At 40.5% G+C, this 23,674-nt stretch overlaps 1 protein-coding gene across 2 annotated transcripts in view; it reads right to left on the bottom strand.

Annotated features, from left to right (window-relative positions):
* Positions 1-22,131, bottom strand: part of col2a1a (collagen, type II, alpha 1a) — a 52,482-nt gene extending 30,351 nt beyond the window's left edge. The window contains exons 1-14 of one of the 2 annotated variants that reach the window (XM_080764638.1): positions 21,760-22,131; positions 18,110-18,319; positions 15,523-15,542; positions 15,243-15,275; positions 14,400-14,432; positions 14,133-14,186; positions 9,679-9,780; positions 7,214-7,291; positions 6,242-6,286; positions 4,289-4,342; positions 3,324-3,377; positions 1,335-1,388; positions 840-893; positions 661-714 (exon numbers count right to left, since the gene is read on the bottom strand). In XM_080764638.1, the coding sequence (XP_080620764.1) occupies positions 661-714; positions 840-893; positions 1,335-1,388; positions 3,324-3,377; positions 4,289-4,342; positions 6,242-6,286; positions 7,214-7,291; positions 9,679-9,780; positions 14,133-14,186; positions 14,400-14,432; positions 15,243-15,275; positions 15,523-15,542; positions 18,110-18,319; positions 21,760-21,853 (939 nt within the window). In that variant the 5' untranslated portion in view covers positions 21,854-22,131. The remainder of the gene's footprint in view (positions 1-660; positions 715-839; positions 894-1,334; positions 1,389-3,323; positions 3,378-4,288; positions 4,343-6,241; positions 6,287-7,213; positions 7,292-9,678; positions 9,781-14,132; positions 14,187-14,399; positions 14,433-15,242; positions 15,276-15,522; positions 15,543-18,109; positions 18,320-21,759) is intronic. The other variant, XM_080764639.1, reaches the window with a different exon arrangement.
* Positions 22,132-23,674: the final 1,543 nt, after the last annotated feature.

Genomic DNA, 23,674 nt, shown 5'->3' with positions numbered 1-23,674 from the left:
ACATGACCACAATGGAAACAAGCCCCCTGGCTTTGTGTTTCTTGTAGCATCACTTTCTACACACTGTTAATAAACTATTCAAACATTTAAAAAAAAGAATAATAATTACAAAAAAACAGGAGCTCTAAATGCCATATCAGGAACATAACATTGTTAACTTCAAGTGTTCCATAAGAAGCTGAATAATAACAGCTGGACCTTATTAAAAGTAACTATATCCATTAGTTGAGTTGTAACAGCTATAGGCTCCTTTCAAAGCTCAAACCACACCAAAGGGTCGAGTCGGCACAAAACAGTTTTTAAGGTCATAACCACACCAATGCAACTCCTTGCAACTCAGTGAGTGGAATTGGTGTGGTTTACCGTAAAACCGTTTTGTCCCGACGCGACCATTTGGTGTGGTTTGGGCTTTAAGAACCCATGTTGTTCTTTGCTATAACTAAATTATCGTTGAAATTGTATCAATGTATTTATTATTGATTTTCTTTTTATGTAATACCCCCTCCTCCCCCTTCCCTAAATCTGTCAAATAATAAGCTCTCATCATGTGTATAATCCTGTTTCGTGTTTGTTTCATCAGATATGTGCATTTCTATCAATCAAAACATCAATCAATCAATCAATCAATCAATCAATCAATCAATCAATCAACTCTCCTACCTTGGCTCCTGCAGCTCCGGTCTCTCCTTTAGCTCCATCCAGACCGGGGTGACCCTACAGAGACAAAACAAACCATCGTTAATTATAGGAACCACTAATTAACTGTCTAATCATCATTATAGGAACCACTAATTAACTGTCTAACTCTATACTGTTTTGCATGTGGAACAATCACTCACTCTGTGTCCTTTGATACCGGGAAGACCAGGCGTTCCGGGGAATCCTCGAGCGCCCTGCAGATAAAGAGACATTAATGTGAGATTAAATCATCAGTCCAGACATATTATTCTTCCTCTCAATGTATCATTCTAGCCCATTCTGACCTGAGATCAGATGTCTAAAAATGTCTTCTACATCCTGACAGTTTTCTGAAAAAGCTATGTCAGTCGTTCTTCGATTTTTCCAAAAATAGCAGACCTACAAGCTCGTATGAGCTTGTAGGTCTGCTATTTTTCAATAGCTAAAGCATAGCATAATGCTTTAGCTAAAGCATATAGCATAGCATAAACTACTAGCCCAAAATGGGCTAGTAATGGTCAACCTGAGTGTGACCAAAGACGGGTTTAGTTTATAGTCACACACCTGTAAGGTTGTAATCATGAAGCAATAACTGTCAGTTAATTCATTTCAGTGAAGAATGAATGAATGAGAAGGTGAATTATTTATTGGCTCACCTGAGGCCCTGCAGCTCCACGCTCACCAGCCTTTCCAGGTTTGCCAGCATCTCCCTGGAAATGAACAGAGAACACAATGATTTTAGGGCATTTGAAATGATTTGATTGATGGCTTAAGAGACAGTGGTGCACCATATACACATCCACTAGACATGCATGTCCAGGTGTAGGACAACTTACAATAACATGAGAACAAATATTAATTCCACACAATGGATAATTCGATATAAAGAAGCTCTTCACTCTATCAGTTTATTGTTGATTACGTTGAAACTTGAAAGACTTTTATCCAATGTTGTGTTTTAAGACAGTAGGCCGTGTTGGACAGTAACAATGACATTGCTTTGTGATCTGTAGTGAGCTTGTAGATCTGCTGAGTAATATTTTGGGTTGAGTAATTTGTCCACTACTATAAATATCGTACTGCCGTCTGTGATGTGATTAGAATAGCTCTGCTCTTTATCTGTTGTTGGGAGACGGACAGTGCCCCCTGGTGGGAAATACATGTAACATGTATATGTAAGGCTAAATCATACCTTTCAATTCAATAAACAGACATAACATTGTTAAGTGATTCTCGAGACTGGTTTATGTGTTGGAATAAGACCTACTGTCATCTATGGGGTGCAACAGTTGGAAATAATCTGGTGCAAAACCAATCAAACTAATCGATTGAATAGACATTATAAAACATTAAAAAAAAAGAAAAAAGGGTTTACCAAAATAGTGCAACACAGTGGGAGATGTATAAAATAGAGAAGGTAACAAATACTGTAAACATCTATATTACAAAATTATAAAACAAATAATTGAGAGAATAATTGCTAAGAAAAGTATTGATAGTTGCAAATATAAAAGGACTAAAGGAGGAAAATGATATTATCAAAGAAAATACAAAAACAAGTGCTTCTCTGATTACTGATTATTAAGAACCGACTACAAAACTATTGTATTGATTTAAGTTCCAATTTTAGGTTTTAATTTTAAGTGATTAATTTATGTATAGCTCTACTGCTCTGCTGCCGATATTACGTCGTTTTGTCTTTTTTTTCTGATGTTTATGCATTTTTGAAAATGTAGGGGAATACTATTACATACAACGCAGAGGAAATGTTTGCTCTAGTCATGAGTCTAGTCATATATTAGTTTAGTAGCAAACATTGTTTAGTCTTTATATTCGTTTTATTGGTCATTTTGATAGATATTCCTTGATATATTATTTCCTTGAGCTTCCTAGGTAGTGGGTACTGTAAATGGCTAAATGTGTTGTCCTGTATTTCTTGGTACTGGCAGAGCTGTGTGACATTATTTGCCTCCTCGCTTGGCCAGTTCACACTTTAGTCTCAATGTGGATTTTACTGGTTAAATAAAGCTTAAATAAATAAAACAAGGATTTGGGTACATTTGGGATTGGCATTATTTTTTAATATTGTATTGTTGTACGTCACGTTGTGTGGTGTTTTTATGATCAGATTATCACCATAATGTAAGTACGGTAAGCCTCCTGTGGCTTTATTGTGTTTTCGTCTTTGATGATGATGACACCGACTGTATCATCGCAACAGTCCTAATGTACAACAAGAACTTATTTATGCACAATCACCGAATAAAATCAATGACTTAAAAAAAATAATGTTGCATCGATGAAAACTGTGTTCTGTTTTGTTTAGTGGGACATCGTTACGATGTGGTTGTGTTTAAAGTTGGCTTTTATGTGTGTGTGTTTGTCTGGTGGTCCCAACACAACAAAAGTGATTAATCCCATTTAGGCCTGACGTCGAAAAATAAAATAAAAAAAAGTCTCCTGAAAGAATATATATTCAAAGATGTGTGCCGCATTTTTAAGATTTTAAAAAAAATAGCAGACCTACAAGCTCGTAGCGCGCCACTCGGTGGCGCGCTATGAGCTTGTAGATCTGCTATTTTTCAATAGTTATAAAACACCAAAAGGGGTTCCTGTACAGAATGGGTTAAATACGTAATACGTACATCACTTCCTGGTTTCCCAGATGGTCCGGATGGCCCGCGAGGTCCAATAGCTCCCTGTTAACGAAAGACAAGAACCATACATTAACACTGATGTTTGTGCATTCGTGTTTATGCGAGCGTACGCACGCACACGCGCACACGCACACGCACACGCACACGCACACGCACACGCACACACACACACACACACACACACACACACACACACACACACACACACACACACACACACACACACACACACACACACACACACACACACACACACACACACACACACTATCCACTGAACTGCTTCGAGACTCATGTAAAATACCATGATCAAGTATTCAATTAACGGACCACCACTTTAGCCTTTATCTTCCATACATATCATTGGTCCTCACCAATGCTCATCCTAAGATGGAACCCATTTCTGTCTAAACCTGCACACAAGTGACATTTCAGACAATAATTCAAATGAATGCAAGAACAAAAGCTTCTATTTCACACATTTTCCAGGAAGAGAAAGTCTGTAGTTTATATTATCTTGTAATCCCCATTGATGATGTCACTTATGGTGGGCAGGTTTCTGAACTGTCCACATGCAGCTTACCAATGAGACACAGAGTGAGTTGACAGAAATGGTTCCATCTTATAATGACTATTATATTAGTGAGGACCAATCATATGAAGATATGAGGTTGAAAATGGCTGAAGTTCTCTTTTATTTTAGAGTATTTAGAAACAACATCGACTCAGACATAACCTTTATAAGTGTATATACGAGTGCTAATTAAATCACGAAGGTGCGATGTACAGTACATTTAACAAGAGGGACACCCTGATATACCCTGAATGTCATTGTATTCCCGTGTGATTACCTTGCCTACTGTACATTGATCTGGATGTATTGTACCACCAGAGATAATTAACACATAAGAGGTACATTAGTTTCATTCTAATCATTTGCAGCTGAAACTTACTGCTGCGCCAGGCTCTCCAGTCTCTCCTGGGTTACCTTGGAAACCTTGTGGGCCCTTTGGGAGAGAGAGAGAGAGAGAGAGAGAACAGAACAAAGTGAGAGGCATTTACTCATTTGGTGAATAATATCCCAGCAGGAGTTCTGCTGCCTGCTTTCACAAGATAATAAATACATCATCACAAGAAATCACATGATCGCTTAAGAGGCAGCAGGCGTCCATTAAAGCAGGGGGTCTTCTTCAATCCCAGCTGCCCAGCATCCCTATTCTGAGGACAACTTTAGCCCAAAATAGCCGATCTAAATGCGCCTCGCGCTGTGAGCTTATAGATCGGCAAAGTGGTTTGGCGCAGAGAGGGAAAAAGACATTTCATTTAACCAAGTACAGAGCCAAATGTCAAGTTTACTAATTATTGACGGTTTAAGTGCTTAAATGTCCGAACATATACGTTAACATTATATGTTGTTAAACAAGTCTATGAAACTCTATGAAATCTTTTGAAAAGATCTAATCTGCAACACAGTTGTATACAATATGTAGTGGCTAGTGGGGTCCTTGCTTCATCTCTCTCTCTCTCTCAGCTATGGGGTCCTTGAACAGAAAAACGTCCTCCATTCAAGTATCACGCTAATGTCAATATGGCCCCTTTTTCCACCAAAATAACTGTGGTTCTAGAACTGGTTCTGTTCTAGATTCTATAGGAACCCTGGTACACCGAACCGGTGGACATCTTTTGGTCCAATTTCCGAACCAACTTTAAACCGAAACCACACTAATGGGTCGCCATGCCAACTCTAGACACATGTGGACGCATGTAGTTGCAACCATTGAATTTAACCAATTGAATCACTTGCGTCGACATGCGCCACCATGCGCCGACGTGCAACAGGATTGGTGTGGTTTAACCCATTCTGACCTGAGATCAGATTCATACCAGGTTTCCACTGGACACACACTGGTCTGATCAACCCATTCTGACCTGAGATCAGATTCATACGAGGTTTCCACTGGACACACACTGGGTCTGATCAACCCATTCTGACCTGAGATCAGATTCTAAAAATGTCACAGTCGTTCTTCGATTTTTCAAAAATAGCAGACCTACAAGCTTGTATCGCGCCACTCGGTGGCGCGATATGAGCTTGTAGATCTGCTATTTTTCAATAGCTAAAGCATAACATGATGCTAACACCAAAACGGGTGCCCGGTCAGAATGGGTTAATTGGGCTTTAGGGTTCTGAACCAATCCATTTTCAGTGGAAACATTCTGAACTGGTTCAATATTAGGCTTATAATAATACTTTAAAGAAGAATTGTTATTTAAAACATTCAGCAAAAACTTGGCAGATCTACAAACTCACAATGCACTGCAATGTGAGTATTGTGCTGATTGTGAGCTTGTAGATTGGCTATTTTCAGTGACGACATTTGGTTCAGAGGGGGAAAGAGAGGGGGGCCTTGAATAGAGGCCTGGGTGACCCCAGTCAACTAAACTATAAAACTAAAGTTCTTAAAGTATCATGCCATCTGTTATGTTCTTATATTATTAATTTGATGTCGTCACAGTCGGGCAGAAACCTAAATATGTCCAGAACTGTTACTATATAAAAACTATCAAAAATATCAGATATACAAGCCTGTATAGAGGCACAATATACAATGCCAGTATACTGTGACGGCCAGAGTCACCATAACCCCTGGTTTCAATATAAATCCTGTTCTAATCCATCACATTTAAGGATTCCTTATATTTTATTTGAGTCATTTGTCAGTTTCCTTGAAACCACCTGGCTACATAAAAAAAGGAGAGGCTAAGTCCTCTCTGGTAGGTACACACCTGCCTGGCACCCCAAGCTACTGAGGAAACCGTTACAATACAATACTGGCATTGTATACTCACTGAAATTAGACAATATGGTGTGTGTTGTTGTGAAATGTGTGTTCTACTGTACTTACAGGAGCTCCAGATGGGCCAGGAGGCCCACGGGGACCCATAGGGCCCTGGAAGAGAGAGAGAGAAGACATGAATTATGAATATGAATGAATTATAGAATTATTAATGTGTAAACCATCATTTTTAACCAAATGGACATTGAGAAAATGTCATATCATTATCATAACCTTAAATAACACGCGTAAAAATAGAGAAAAGACGGGAATTATTAAGACCACAAAGGAAACAAGCCATGTCACGACTTTCTTTACATTATTGCTTGCATATATTGTACTTTACTGTACTGTTTACATTTACAACTTCAAAAACATTTAACCATTGAGCAAATAGTTCATTATTAGACAATGTAAGCACATATAAGCTTATAATAGCACACATAACCTTATACAATACCACTCTTTGTGCACTTCAATGAATACTAACTGTGTACTGTATGTAATCATGGGAGTGCAGGTACACTATACGTCCACGAGGTGGCAGTGTTTCTATCTGTTCACCGCTGGCCTGCTATCTATTTTTATGGCATTATTTTTGGGTACTATTGGGTACTATTTATATATCTATTTATTGTTTTTAGTTTATTGATCTATGATGGCCGGTTGTAAATGTCATTAGTATTGTAATGTTAGTACACATGTTCTTCTTATCATATGCTGTAACTATTTATTTATTTGGATCACAATGGAAATAAGTCCTCTGACTTTTTGTGCAATCCTGATAATTCTGTACTGCTCTTCTATGAATTGTATCATGAATATATCAAATAAATCAAATCAAATCAAATACTTGCAGAAAAGCTAAGTGTTAATTTACCAAACATTAAGTAATGTTTCTGAGATTTCATTCAAATGTTCTTTCAAATATACGTATATTTAAAAAATAAGTATATATTGCAAGTGTTGCTGTGTACAACATGGAATGAAGAGCACATACCATTGGTCCTTGCATCAGTACATGGAATGAAGAGCACATACCATTGGTCCTTGCATCACTCCCATCTGCGCGCCTCCAGCTTTCTCATCGAAGCCACCAGCCATCTGAGCAGCAAAGTTCTATAGGGGGGAAAAATATATATAAACACAAAAATGTTATTCAATCTATAAACCACAGGAGCACTATAGCATGCCTACTCTGGGCATATCATATCTAATAAATCTATGTATACATTTCAGAAACCTGTGTGTGTGTGTGTGTGTGTGTGTGTGTGTGTGTGTGTGTGTGTCTGTCTGTCCTGGGCATAACTCGTCCACCATCTGAACGAATGCCTTTACACTATAGAGGTGTAACGAAACAGTAACTGCATCGATTTAAATTTACTCAATTCAACTGTATCAATATGCACACAACAACATATCGTATCATTGACTATGTATCGTATTGAATCGTAAAAGTATCTGGTTGTATCGATACTAAGTACTTGTGTGTTGTATTTATACATTTAAAAAATTCAAAAGAATATTATTTTCCCATTCCATATCGCTATACATTTGGGGCCGATTCATACTCCTATTTTACCGCCGTTTCGGCGCTGTAGTGCCGAAATTATTTCGGCTCGTCAGAAATTTTCAGTAGCACCGAAGAGCCGACTTTAGAACCTCAAATGACGTCAAATTGTAGGCTCTACAGCACCGAACCGACTTTTATTCGGCTCTAAAATAGGAGTATGAATCGGCCCAAAGTCTATCGATAAATGGGTGTAATCTCTATGCTCATGTCAAGGTACAGGTTTGTCCATGTTTTCAAATACAATGTCCATGTATTTACCAAGAGAATCGCTGTTTACGTATTTATTTCCATAATAATAAATCTTCCCTTAAAAAACCTGCAATAGCCACATGTTTCAGACTGATTGTTTTTGCTAAATAGATACTGTATCATTTTTTAAATCATTGAATCGAATCGCCATGAATTGTGTCCGGCCTGGGACTGGGACCTGGGTTCAATCCCCGGCCGGGTCATACCAAAGACTACAAATGCCTCCCTGCTTGGCACTCAGCATCGAGGGTTAGATTGGGGTAAGTCATACTAGCGTCATGCCCAGATGCCGAGTGGGAATTCGTTCTGACCGGTGGTTGTCCAGAATCGAAAATCAACAAATGTTTGTCTCTGTCTATTTCTGTGTCGGCTTCCCTGATTGGCCAACCCCAAATCCATAAGCTTCACAGATTGGCTCAATATAGTTTAGTTCAGTGCGATTCTCAAACTTTTTGGCTGTGGACTTTTAAATTCTCCCGAGTATGCATGAATCCAGCTAAAATAGGTGAACATTTGGCAGAAATAGATCGATTTTCAGCAAATTGATTTGGTGAAAAATTTGAGGAGACAAGGATAGACCCTGGCTGGGAGTCCCGTTAATCACTTTAACGGGACACAGTTTAAGAGGTTTACCGGTCCCCTGGTTGACCCAAAGTGTCCTAGTGTGGCATTACATTTCAACAAAGAACAATATTAACTTAATCACTGTTTTCATGGTAACTGAATCATTCTCTACCACAATAAACATGATTCAATTGTTTGTTTAACATAATCTCCAATTTCCTAGTACAATTAAGGATGTATTATTTATCTTTTTCATCACATGAGATATTTGGGCCGTAGCAAATGTCCTACCAAATGGATCTAATAGGTCAGCTGAATAGGTTTTCTTGACACTTCTTATAGATTTAGCCACCTATTCATAGCTATTCGTTCCCTATGAACGGATCTGATAACATCTTTCCATGTGGTTAATGAAATCCTACTTACGCCAAATAATTCACACCAGCAAAGCAAACTAAAACGACTAAACAGAGCGACAGGCTCCAACCAGAAGCTGCTTCTGTGTAGTGTACTAGACAGAGCGACAGCCAACCAGAAGCTGCTTCTGTGTAGTGACTAGACAGAGCGACAGCCAACCAGAAGCTGCTTCTGTGTAGTGACTAGACAGACTTGGCAGCCAACCAGAATCTGCTGCTGTGTGGCGTCTAGACAGAGCACAGCCAACCAGAATCTGCTGCTGAACTAAACTCTCTACATCAGTGTTGTAACTGAGTATTGTATGGAAGAAGGGAATATTGATAACGTTTTAAACTAACTGTGCTATAAATGATTAGAGCGACGTGCATAGATTATATTTCTTAGCTAAAATGTAACAATCCGTTATAAACAACTCTGTCCAGAAACAGAGTACCAGAAACTTTGGGATTGTTCTTTCTGTAACGTCGCTTTATAAATATGGGTTGTTGTGGGTTGTATTTTGGGGGGGATTTTTTCGAAAAACAGTGTATAGTCGCTTATTTTGGGCTTGCTTCCGAATGTTGTTTAAATCATTTTGGGTGGGAACCCCTTTTGGTATTTTTAAACATTATGTTATGATTTAGCTAAAATCGTGAAAATATTTATTTCAGAAAACTGGAGAAGAATGTTTTTGTGGTTCCTGTCCCCTAAACTACTGACTCACCCCTCCAAGTCCTGGGGTTCCAGGGGGTCCTGCTGGTCCGTGGGGTCCTGGGTTCCCCGGGGTGCCGGGCTCACCATCTCTGCCTCGAGGTCCAATATTTCCCTAGGGAAAAGAGAGCAAGACGTTGAGGCTTGATATTGTTGAACAACATTGGAATAATTATTGTGAATAAAAATTACATTTCTGTTTGGCTTTCAGGTTCTGTAAACAACAGGGCAGAATGACGAATAACTTAAGTTAATAGTATTATACTTTGTTAATAGAACAAAACATGAATAGTCGGAAAAGCTGATCTGCAAGCTAACATCGTGACGGGGTGTGTTTTTTTTTCAACATGGAAGTGATGAGAAAATAAATTGTGATTATCTCAAAGAATTGCAATTATGTGTACAAATGGAAACCCGTGCGGAGCCATTTGGAACCCACTCAAGGTCAAGGACACAATAGTGTTTCCAGTGAACCGACATGACCAATAGCAGCACCCAGACCGTACTCCCAGACAGTCGCGTCACGAGGATGCAAGATGCAGCTAAGAGCAGGAGTCACTTCCTGTTTTTTAAACAGCTGGCGGGTGGAAATGATAATGCATCTCCGTGACTCTACTGTGTGGGAGACAGTACCCTGACTCTGTTTGACCAGAATGGAACAGAGCCTTCATTAGTATCTACTGTGTGGGAGACAGTACCCTGACTCTGTTTGACCAGAATGGAACAGAGCCTTCATTAGTGTCTACTGTGTGGGAGACAGTACCCTGACTCTGTTTGACCAGAATGGAACAGAGCCTTCATTAGTATCTACTGTGTGGGAGACAGTACCCTGACTCTGTTTGACCAGAATGGAACAGAGCCTTCATTAGTATCTACTGTGTGGGAGACAGTACCCTGACTCTGTTTGACCAGAATGGAACAGAGCCTTCATTAGTATCTACTGTGTGGGAGACAGTACCCTGACTCTGTTTGACCAGAATGGAACAGAGCCTTCATTAGTATCTACTGTGTGGGAGACAGTACCCTGACTCTGTTTGACCAGAATGGAACAGAGCCTTCATTAGTATCTACTGTGTGGGAGACAGTACCCTGACTCTGTTTGACCAGAATGGAACAGAGCCTTCATTAGTATCTACTGTGTGGGAGACAGTACCCTGACTCTGTTTGACCAGAATGGAACAGAGCCTTCATTAGCATCTACTGTGTGGGAGACAGTACCCTGACTCTGTTTGACCAGAATGGAACAGAGCCTTCATTAGTATCTACTGTGTGGGAGACAGTACCCTGACTCTGTTTGACCAGAATGGAACAGAGCCTTCATTAGTATCTACTGTGTGGGAGACAGTACCCTGACTCTGTTTGACCAGAATGGAACAGAGCCTTCATTAGTATCTACTGTGTTGGAGACAGTACCCTGACTCTGTTTGACCAGAATGGAACAGAGCCTTCATTAGTATCTACTGTGTTGGAGACAGTACCCTGACTCTGTTTGACCAGAATGGAACAGAGCCTTCATTAGTATCATCCGTAACACAGCTTGGGTTTAACATTGAGTGCTCCGCGCTCGGTTGCACTTCCGCAAACGGTGGGTCGGGAGTCGGGACCCATTTGCGCGTCGCAGATCCATTTCCGTGGTTCCTGAGTGAATATCCCTCTATTTTTTGTTTCCTATATATTTTGTCATAAATTGTAATTTCAAAAAGACTTTCACTTTTCAATTGAAAGTGTTTAAGAACTAGGGAACTGCATTGTGAGCTTGTAGATTATGCTATTTTTTACTAGTTTGGTTCCTGAGCTAAAAGTTGTGGGAACCATTGATAGTCTGATAGTTGATGTTGGTGAATCTATTGTTTCAACATTGAATAATGATAGAACATTCTTTGCATATTAGATATGATATGATGGGTTTCAATATTAAACTGATCCAGTTCTAACCGGCTGAATTTTTGAGGATGCTTTTTTACAGATATAATATTTATTAATAGTTATCAGAACCAGACAGACTATTTTGCAGCCCATTGAGTTCAATGGAAAAAAGGTTTAGTTTGAATCCTCCATGGTGAATATGGCTCAAACCAACAGGTCCTACGCACGGGCACGGTAGCCATATTGACATGACATTGGACTGTATGTTACTATAGGTCTTACCAATGATACTAATTAAGGTTGTGTTCCATTCTGGTCAAAAATGAGTCAGGGTACTGATATTGTGAATGCCGGCTCACTTTGAAAAGCTCTGTTAAACTAAATGGAACAGAGCCTTCAATGGTTAATGTCATGCCAATATGGCTGCCGTGCATACAGTATGGTCCTAGACCAAATCATCATGACATCACCACCACAACCAAAAACGTAATTCTGGGCAGCCTGGCATGGATCAGTATTATTTATTAACCTTATGTTTTCTACTGCCGTGTGGATTACCATGTGTCTGCATCAACTATGATTTCAGATCAAAGCCATAAACTACACAAACTACAATGAATGAAACTTACTTGGAGTTACAAAGCGATCGATGGATCATTTTGCCCCTTGTTTTGATATTGGCGGCTGGCCTAATTAAATCGATTCCGTGGTGGTTGTATAATTATGAAGCATTATGTATGTGGAATGAATCCAACAAGATAAAGTCAATGTTAATATTAAGTATTTTGACAGATTAAATAAGCAGTGCATCTCCAATCCTCACATCAAAGGCATTGCAAATTCAAATCCAAATGAATATGTTAACTGCCGAGTGAGAGAGTCACTCAATAACAGAATGAGAACTGCTAGTTGTGAGAAGGTAGAATTGTTGGGCTTTAGTTCCGACATACTATTGATCCGAAACCTCAATCCTAACCTAACCCTAACCGCAAGCACGGGAGCAGCGCATGTCGGACCATCGCTTTTTCGCATCGCATCGCATGTCCCCCCGCTTCGGATCTTCGGTGTGTCGGAAAAGCGGGCGCACCCCATGAAGGGTTGCTAATATTTAATGAAGAGGTAAAGCTGCTGCTGTTCCGGTCAAACTGGCTTTCAATAAAGGTGCTCCCTGTTGAAAATGCACTTTTTTTTGCGGCAAGAGTCCTCCAACAGATGGCGCCGTTTCAAATTAAAAAATAATATCAAAAGCAGCAGATCTACAAAAGCTCCAAACATGTCACTTCGCGTCACGTTATAAAGCTTGTAGATCTGCTACTTTTGATGCTTTTGTGACACAAAAAGTAAAAATCACACCTGTGTGAAGTGAGGGGCGCTAATATATTAAAGTCTAACTCATGTTGATTAGGTGATGTAAAACAAATGGTGCCAACATAAACATTAAACGCCATTAACAATAAAGAGACAATATGACGTAAACAACACAGTATGATGTAAATTTTCCATTTATATCCAATGTGTTTACTAAATAAACTTTAACTAAAGACAAACATTAAACCTGGTATACGTAAAAACTGCAACCCAGTGTTTATTTAACTCTCAAACGTAAAGACCCAAAATAGCTGCAAGCAGTGATAAGACGGGACCAAGCAATAAGCCCTTTTAGGCTGCTCAACAGTGCCACTTTAGATCACCCAGTGGTATTGCAGCTGTTCGAATCCCAAACATGCAGAGTGCCTGTTGCTTGCTGCTATATTATGTTTGTTCACTTACAAACCTCTGTTCAACTGCGATTTCAGGTAATGGTCCATAGATTGTGTATAGAACATTTCACGCAAATTCCTCAAAAATCAACCTTTTAGTAACTGCTCAAAATGGTGAGAATCTGAGGGCAGAGCTTACTGGTCAAAGTGACAGATGTGTTCCCCATGACTCAAGGCACATGTGGAAACAAGTGCCACGGCTTTTGGCCAAACCAGGCATGAGTTATGCCCGTTCCATGGTTTCATTTTCAAACGATTGCTATAGCGCCCCCTTTTGGCCAATTGTAGTAAGACTGGTTTCGGTGCTATTTGGCATGACCCTCTCTAGTCTCTACCATACTGTAAAGTTTCATAAACATGTGACGCTGCATGTATGTATTAGGGGCAAAGAAGAATTCTCATAAAACCTACAAATTGTACAAAGATCCCGGGAGGAGATAGATTTGAACTGTTTTTCATAATAATTCAGAATGGTGGGTGATCTAAAGGTCAGAGGTCAAAAGTCAGAACACGAAAGTTGTTCGGCCCTGTTTGGCACAGCCCTCTACCATATTGCCAAGTTTTATGAAAACCGATGAAGCCAGAACTGCTATTTTTGGCGGAAGAAGAAGAAGAAGAAGAAAAACAAGCTCATAGCGCGCCACTCGGTGGCGCGCTATGAGCTTGTAGATCTGCTATTTTTAAATAGCTAAAGCATAACATGATGCTAACACCAAAACGGGTTCCCGGTCAGAATGGGTTAATAAGAGTCCATGTGCACCCCTGACCAAGTGGTCCACATGGTTACCAAATGAATACATTTGGGAAAAAAGGTGAATTACTTGTGTCGTTTGTTCCTCACCTTATCACCCTTTGCGCCGGCTTCTCCGCGTCCTCCCTGCTCTCCCGAGGGCCCCTAACAAAAAACAAAACAAATGTTGTCTCAGACAGATAATAATAATTTATATAAACCTGCTACTCAGAATAAAATACATGGCGCATCATTGAAGTACACACAGCCCAGGTATGAATTGTGGAAGATGCATCCAGCCGCGACATAATAGGCAATCTGTCCAAAATCACAAAGAAAGTGTCATAAAGTGTAAAAATAGTTGTGATTAATAATTACCATTGGGCCTCCTGGTCCTCTAGGTCCTACAACCTACACAAGGGAGGAGAAAAGAAGGCTTAGTTAAATTGTTTTGAGGGGCTGATATAAAAGACTAAAATCATGTCAGGTTTTTGAACATTCATTCATTCATTCAAGGACATTTCTTCTCTTCCAGTGAAAAGTAAAGGAAAAAGCGCAGCGTGACGCGGATGTCAATTTGACAGGATTTAAGTTTAGATCAAAACATCAGCTCCATTAGGTAGGGCTTTGTTCACAGGCCGTGCAGGAGACTCACAAGAAAGTAACTAATGGGTATTAGGAGGATTTGTGTGGGTTGATTATGTCTAAGGAATGCAGGGTTTCTTCCAGCTAAGCCCTTATCGGAAATAAGGCTACCGGTATACCCAGAAATATTAGATCTATAAGCTTGCCATGCGTTGTGGATGTGACGCGTTGCAAGCGTATAGATCTTCTATTTCCACACCGTTGTACAATGAAGCATAAAGACATGGGAATGAAATGAGAAATTGGCCTAAATTAACCCATTAACGAAAGTTGGTTGTACATTCAGAGTTTAGCAGCTACAGCTGCTTTAAATCTGTTATTTTAACGTGCATAAAAAGGTCTGCCAGGACATAATGCATAGCAGAAAATAATACGCATAAAAATAGCAATAAAAAATGTGACACTGCGGCATGAAAACAAAAGGAGCATGAACGTGATTTAATGTACTGTAGCTTAAGTATAAAATAAATGTTTTTAAGTGAATATACTGTATGAGCATTGTCTTCGCCTGATGTTTGCCCCAGCATAGAATGCTATAGGGTTGATTCATTTATTGATTGAAACAGTCATACTTACATCGGCAATATCTCCTGGTTCACCTTTCTGTCCCTGATTCAGAAAAGACATCAACAGCATGAGAGACGTACCTCCACAAATTAATTCACTTGACTTTCTAATATTCAATTCTAACAATAATAATAATAATAATAATAATAATAATACAAACATAATTTGAGGCAAATCATAAAAGTGCTACAGAGTACAAGTATTTGCACAAAAATGGCTTCAATAATTCACAACTTGGTTCATTGTTATATTTGCCAGTGTGTGGGTGGATATGAGTGTATTGTCTCACCTGGGCACCGATCGACATCTCTGATGTTGTGGATGAATGGATGATGGGAGATAAAGAACAACGTTAAAATTGGTAAATTGGTAGAGTGTTCTGCTTTCACGTTTGATAATAACTATAACCATTTTATATTTTCAGCAGATTTTCAAAAATAGCAGATCTACATACTCAGTGTGCTTCATATAAAAACACATGGTGCGCAGGTTGGAAGTGATTTAAACCATATAATTCATTTACTTCTACACCTCTACAGCCAAGCACAAACCGTGTTGCATAGCAACGCATTGTGAGCTTGTAGATCGGCTATATTTGGTTATTTTCACTGAATGTTCACCACATATTCTGACCACTCAAAGATCATTCACCAATCCCAAATGTATGGAACCCATCCAGATGTGGGCCTATTTAACGCGTCCAGATGTAGGCATATTTAATGAACCCCTCCAGATGTAGGCCTATTTAATGAACCCCTCCAGATGTAGGCCTATTTAACCCATCCAGATGTAGGCCTATTTAATGAACCCCTCCAGATGTAGGCCTATTTAACCCATCCAGATGTAGGCCTGTTTAATGAACCCCTCCAGATGTAGGCCTATTTAATTAACCCGTCCAGATGTAGGCCTATTTAATGAACCCCTCCAGATGTAGGCCTATTTAATGAACCCGTCCAGATGTAGGCCTATTTAATTAACCCATCCAGATGTAGGCCTATTTAATGAACCCGTCCAGATGTAGGCCTATTTAATGAACCCATCCAGATGTAGGCCTATTTAACCCATCCAGATGTAGGCCTATTTAATGAACCCCTCCAGATGTAGGCCTATTTAATGAACCCGTCCAGATGTAGGCCTATTTAATTAACCCATCCAGATGTAGGCCTATTTAATGAACCCGTCCAGATGTAGGCCTATTTAATGAACCCATCCAGATGTAGGCCTATTTAACCCATCCAGATGTAGGCCTATTTAATGAACCCCTCCAGATGTAGGCCTATTTAACCCATCCAGATGTAGGCCTATTTAACCCGTCCAGATGTAGGCCTATTTAATGAAAAGCTCTGCAATTTAGTGGGTTGAAGCAGAAAGCCAGCAGAGACCAAGCTGTGAAAGAGACCGGGTGGTTAAACAGATTATAACCTTAATATGGGCGGGGCTGGGTAGATTAGAAAGCATTTGAGTCAATTCAGTATCGCAAAAAAAAAAGTGAATATAAATTCAAGCAAAGTAGCAGCTGATATGTAAATGAGGTCTATTATTATATACCAAATGTTGTATCTTTGACAGCTTAATCAATCACTCAATCCCTATTTTTGTTGAACTATGGTGTCATGCAGTCAATATACCAGCTCACAGCGTGTCACAGCATGACACACTGTGAGCTTGTATATATCTGCTATAAGTTCGCGATTTATGGCAAATTCTCACCTATGATGGCATACCCAAAATAGAGACACCAGATTGAAAGTCAGTTATAAAATGATCTAAGCCTTCAGCTAAAAGCACGAGATAAGTGAATTAATGTATACATTAGAAACCAAATGAATGCAATGTCTATCTAGACTTCCGTGCCAGGAAGTGTCACGTTGTGACATGATTGACATCCTGTCACGTGAGAAACTATAGCGCTTCTAAAGATACCACCGTGATAACAGTGGTCCGTCAAAAGGCCCAGAGCCTACTGCGTACTCCATCATACCAAGGTGTCGGCAGGCGACAGCTGTCGCACTGTAGACTAGAGTATACATTAGGCTAAAAGCCTTTTGACACCTTGACCAACTGAGTGGTGAGATGAAGTCATTAAAGATATAGTTGGATTGACTCTGGGCTCACATTCACCAATCTATCAATCAATATACAAATCTACCAATCTTTGACTCACTGATGCAAAGCACCCAACCAGCCTTGGACCAAGACCGAGAGAGATTTATTTCCCTCGATTGTGACATAAATGTCAGAATCAATAAAACAAAAGACAGTCTGTCAGTCTTGGTACAAGGCTGTAGGATCCATCTACTTCATCTCTGTCATCAACAATTGAGATCTCAGAGGAACACAGCTTCTTAAACCTAATTTATACTTTGGTGCTATAACTGATTTTCATGTGAAAACCATGACGACATTCATCACGTCTTCCAGATTAATATCGGTAAAATTAGCCCTTATATATAGTGGCATATTTCAATGTGTAAGCACGCAGGAAAAAAAGGGCCACTTTGGAATGAATGGGAACCTCATGTCTTGAACAAACACACAGTCAAATCCTGAGGGTTATAGTTTAACTATGGGAGTGAACAAATAATGGACCAGGAAAAGGTCTCCAACTCTAAGCCAAGGAACCAAACGTCCATTTTCAGTCGCGCACACTTTGGGAGTTTGTATACTCTCTCAAAGTTGAATTAACGTCCAGGATTTGACTGTGTCGACCAAGTGTCATTGACAGGCTAGGCCTCAGGGAGGAGGTCGAGGCCCTAGCTGTCCTCGGGACAGTTAAAGTTCCACCATCCAAAGTGTTATAGCTGCCCGCCAGGGTGAGATGCAAAGTTAAACAGAAGTAATTTATTTATATGGAGAGGTAATAAATAAATCACAACCGATGGGAGCGGTGGCGTCAGCGGGGCAGATGGGGCAGCACTCTCCGGACGAGAAGATAGGGTTGGCGCACTCTTTCATCTCCTCGCAGATGATCTCGTCGCACAGAACCGACCCGCTGTCGCACACGCAGATGCGACACGGCTCCGGCTTCCACACATCCTTATCGTTATAGTGGTGGCCATCTTGGATGCAGCCTCCCGCTGTATCCTCTGTGGTTTGTGTCGTGACCACCAGGGGGGGCAGTGTAACAAGCGGGCAGAAGGCAGACAGACAGACAGACAGCAAAGTGCAGGGAAGGTTGGGATGAGAAAGTGTTGGGGGGGGAAAAGTAGTTTAGTGACACGGCATAAATGGTTGTTGAAGATGAAGATTGAGGTTGGAGGGTAAAATGAGGAAGTAGGAGGAGTCATATAAAGTGGGTGGGGACATGGAGGTGGGTGTGGTTTAAGAGAGGGATGAAATGTAATACGTGGGAAGAGAGAGAGAGAAAGATATGTTATCTTTCTGCAAATTAAGCCAGCTGCACACACAAAGCATAATACGGGTGCTTGTGGAGAAAAAAAGTAATATCGTGGAAAAGTTCATTTATTTCTGTAGGCCTAATGTGATTCAAAAAGAAAAACTTTTGTGTATTCTACCGGTAGATCCTTTTACACAAAGTGAAATATGTCAAGCCTTATTTTATCTTGATGATTTCAACTCATGAAAATCTAAATCCAGTATCTCAAAAGTCCACTTGTAAAGCTCCTTAACCCATTCTGACCGGGCACCCATTTTGGTGTTAGCATCATGTTATGCTTTACCTATTGAAAAATAGCAGATCTACAAGCTCATATCGCGCCACCGAGTGGCGCGATACGAGCTTGTAGGTCTGCTATTTTTGAAAAATCGAAGAACGACTGATTTAAAAAAAAATCTGATCTCAGGTCAGAATGGGTTAATCAGACCAGTGTGTCCCCAGTGGAAACCATCGTATGAATCTGATCTCAGGTCAGAAAGGGTTAATTCCCATCATCATCATCATGATCATACCCGGAAGTTATGTGGGAATGCCTACTGAGTGAGTGGCAAAAAAAACTACTTTCTGGCCTCGACAGCGCATACCGTACATAACCGTACATAAGCGCATACCGTACATCCAAACAGAAAAGTCCTGTCTGGTTGCATTAAACCACGTTAAACAACATTTAAACACACTTTTCATTTAACTTTTGCCACTCGATTTGCCACTCACTTTAAAATACTATAAAATACATTTTTGAAAATTAAATTATGTTTTCTAGACTAACTTTTCCGTGATATTACATTTTTTTTGGACACCTGTATGAATAGGAGGTATCACATCACATCATACCATAATGTCATATCATATCACATATATTACAAACCAACACAACATAACAAACATTGATTGAAGCGGAGAACCTTTTAGCGTTCATATTGCTTCCTGAGCAAAACAACATTTCAAGAGAGTTGTCGTCAATGCATAATGTGTCATGTTGTGTCGTTTGTAGATACTTTTGCTGAACCCCCTGACTAAGAGCTTAGAGCCCTTCCTTGTATCGAGTTGAGTACCTAATAAAACAACTATATAGTCCTATTTTCTAGCAAAACAGTAACCATACTATTCTATTCCACTTTGCCCTAAAGCTTAAATGAGGAACCAAACAAAAATAAATATTTTAAGAATTGAGTTGAATTTCAGGTCCCTATAGCCTTTACAAATAATTCCATAGCAGTGTATCGTTGGTGTTATACCAACAAGAGATGCATTTACAGTAAAACCACTTAAACCCAAACATAGAGGTCTATTCAAAGTCCCCCTGCCTTTCCCCCTTTCGACACTAAAGAAGCGTAGCTGAAAATAGCCCGATTTGCGACAAGTTTTGAGCTTTTGCTGTACATCTGTCATTTTCACCAAATGTTTGCCTCACAGAGTAAGGGCCGCGAGGGGCTCAAGTGGTTAAAGTGTGGGGGCTATTCAAGGTATTCCAGGCTGTGTGTTTAACCTGCTGGGCCCTGCGGAGCTCCATGAATGAAGCTCTCTCACAGCCAGAGGAGAGACTGTGCACAATTGACAAGCTGCTGCCTTATGTCAACAAGGAGCTCCTTCTCAAAATTCTCCGGCATCTGGATGTCGGAGACTGTGTCAAGAGCCAGTTCAAACACACGGGGGCATATTTAAGAATGGCCAGCTTGTGTTGTGTGTGTGTGTGTGTGTGTGTGTATTTCTGGTCCCGGCGGTCCCCAGCCTATATACTCTAAATGCCATGCTATTTGTTTTTTGAGCGTTTATGTGAAATTGATTCTTAGCATGTACATGTTACAAGATCTTGTTTAACCTAGCGCTCTGCACAGCAGGCAAGCAGTGGCTTTGGGCCAAGAGTTCCCTTGTTCTCCCCTGTTTCCCAACGTACTTGTAATTTAATTTGGGATGCCATGCATTGATAGAAGCTAATGTATACCGGGGATGGCATAAAATGTGCCCAAAATGCAGAAAAGGCAGAATAATGTGCTGAAAGTGCAGCTTCATCAAACAAGGTTTGTGAAGCTCTTTCTAAACGTCCATCTTCCATATAATCTTTTCTGCTGTGTTGCCTTTGGTTTCTGCCGTGATGGAATTATAAACTCGCCACTCCTCTGGCTGTTCCCTTTGAGCCTGCTAGTCTAAAAGGTCAAGCAATGTCTGACCCCATCACCTCGCATTAGGAAACCCCAACTCTTATTAGAGCCACAACCCGTGACTCTGGTTTAGCCCTAGACTGCAATTAATTAACAACAAAGCCCTCGTTTCAAATCCCAAAAAAGCATCATTTATGAAATGTGCAAGAAAAAGATATATGAACCCAAGTGTCCCCTGTTTATAGGGGCAAACATTTGGCAAAAAATAAAAACAAGCGCAGACGTTGTGAGCTTGTAGATTGGCTAATTTCAGCTATTATTTGTTGTCGAGGGAAAACAGGAGGGGTTAACCCTGAAGGACATCGGTCAACTTCGGTCAACTAAGTATAAGTGGCTAAAGATCACTGGTTTCTTGACCCTAAAAGTATAAGTGGCTAAAGATCACTGGTTTCTTGACCCTAAAACCCATAATGATTTGTCCTCTAGTCTACAGACTGTCAGTGAAAGTAGAATAGAAGTTTTCAAACCAGCAAGCAGAAAACCAAGCAGAGCCAGACGCACCAGGTGAACAAAAGGATGCTTGTTCACCTCTACCTGGTGCTCCATTCCTCACAGATGGACCCTGACAGCCTCACCTTTGCTCCTGTCAGGACCGAGGCATGTCCTCTACAACAACAACCTGTTCATTATGCTTCTGAACATTAACAGAAGATATATATGGGTTTTTTAAATGCATGAAATAGCCTTTAAATAATACAAGGTCATAATGAAACAAGACATTCCCAGCAGCTGTTTTTGTTTGCTCGTCATAAGAATAAAAAACCAAAAGAAAACCAAAGCAAATCCATTTCCGTCATATATTTACACCAAAGCCACTTGCTTTTGATCAATTGTTCCACTATTGTTCTGGGGGGGGGGGGGGGGAATCAATTAAACTGGTAAAAACTTTGTAAATGACAAATCCCCAGACCCTCTTTTCTTTTGCAAAGTGAAAAATTGAAGAGTCATTAATGTGTATCAAACTTACGGTCATCCTCCTCCTGACATCTGACAACGGCTAGTAAAACCACCTGGGACGCTATGAGCAGCAGGACAGTCCTTGAATCCACAAAGCTGAACATGTCTAGATGCTAGACATGCACAGGGTGCCTTTGGGGTGAAGAAATAAACTGAGTCTCAACTCAGTGGGTTGCTGCAGTGGTGTGTGAGAGGAGAGGAGGTGGTGGTGAGATGAGATGGTCGTTCTTCCCCGGATATCAGAGACTTGACAGAACCATGCAGTCAAAAAAAAAACCCTCCCAGGATCTTCAGTGGAATCCAAAAACGCGGGGCCCCCAAACTGCCAGCACTCTGCACCCACCGCGTCAGGGCAACTCAGCGCGGTTTTATGTCCACCCTACCTCCTATGGTTGTTCGTATATTGGGAACTATAGCAGGCCGTCCCCCTAGACCCCCAGTGGAGGTGAAACCTGAACCGGATCCCCGTCCTCCTCCTCCTCCTCCTCCTCTGCCCATCCCACCACCCGGCACCCACCTACCCACCCACCTCAGCCCCACTGTTCTGTTACATCTGTGGGGGATGCTTTTCTCCCAGGACCCTTCCCCCCCTGACCTGCAAGGCCTCGCTTACCCAAAAATACTTATAATATATATATATATATATATATATAGACAAAAATATATAGACAAAAAAGGGACTCATGCACATCCAAAAAGACCCGTGGGAGGTGCACGTCTAGTTAGCAGACATAGACATCAAAAAGAGAAAAACCTTCCAAGGAAGGGACCGCACACTCCAGGGAACAGAGACGGACAACTTACTGCATCAAACTTATTTATTAGCACTTATTTATGTGCTAATAAATAAGTTGATGCCGTAAGTTGTCCGTCTCTGTTATAATATATAGATAATAGATATAGAATTATTATTCTTTTGCCCCTGTGTTCGGGGCAGTAAAGCAAAAGCACTCTGTTTGTAATGTGACAATACACTATGAACATTTACACTAGGGAAGACGTCTTAACCCATTCTGACCGGGCACCCATTTTGGTGTTAGCATCATGTTATGCTTTACCTATTGAAAAATAGCAGATCTACAAGCTCATATCGCGCCACTCGGTGGCGCGATACGAGCTTGTAGGTCTGCGATTTTTGAAAAATCGAAGAACGACTGACATTTTTTAGAATCTGATCTCAGGTCAGAATGGGTTAATCAAGACCAGTGTGTTGTCCAGTGGAAACCTCGTATGAATCTGATCTCAGGTCAGAATGGGTTAAAGTGATCCAGGAACTACTAATCAAAAGGTATAGTAGATCCATGGCACCAGGGATGGGTTATGGAACGGGCCAAGGGGGACGGTGCAGACATGTTTTCACCAGGGATGGGTTATGGAACGGGCCAAGGGGGACGGTGCAGACATGTTTTCACCAGGGATGGGTTATGGAACGGGCCAAGGGGGACGGTGCAGACATGTTTTCCAATAGCTGAACAATAACATAGAGCAGTGTTTTTGACAGTCATAAGGTATAGACAATCTACTGTAGCCTACACGTTGTGAGCTTGTAGTTCTGCTATTTTCAGAGCGCAATGCCTGAGCACAACCAAACATAAAATGACTCGTCTTTTAGTTCTACTGGATCTCTTATTGGATTGAGACTATACCCAATGGTCCCAATAGTCTCAATAGTCATATTTTTGGTCATCATAGCTTAGTTTTTATTTCATTTTTATTTCTATTTCGTCAGTGGAAAAAGTCGACGAACGATAGTCGACAAACATTTTCCGGCATCATTTTAGTCTACGAAATCAACACTGAAATTAGAGCTTAAACTTTTCAGCTTTTAACAGTTTCACAGCTATTTCTCATTTCACTGGGGACCCCCTGGAACACCTCAAGGACCCCTGGAGGTCCCTGAACCCCACTTTGTGAACCACTGGCTC

The sequence above is a fragment of the Protomyctophum bolini genome, assembly GCF_963924005.1.
Source record: "Protomyctophum bolini genome assembly, chromosome: 5".
Classification (NCBI taxonomy): domain Eukaryota; kingdom Metazoa; phylum Chordata; class Actinopteri; order Myctophiformes; family Myctophidae; genus Protomyctophum; species Protomyctophum bolini.
This window is presented reverse-complemented; position numbering and strand designations above follow the sequence as displayed.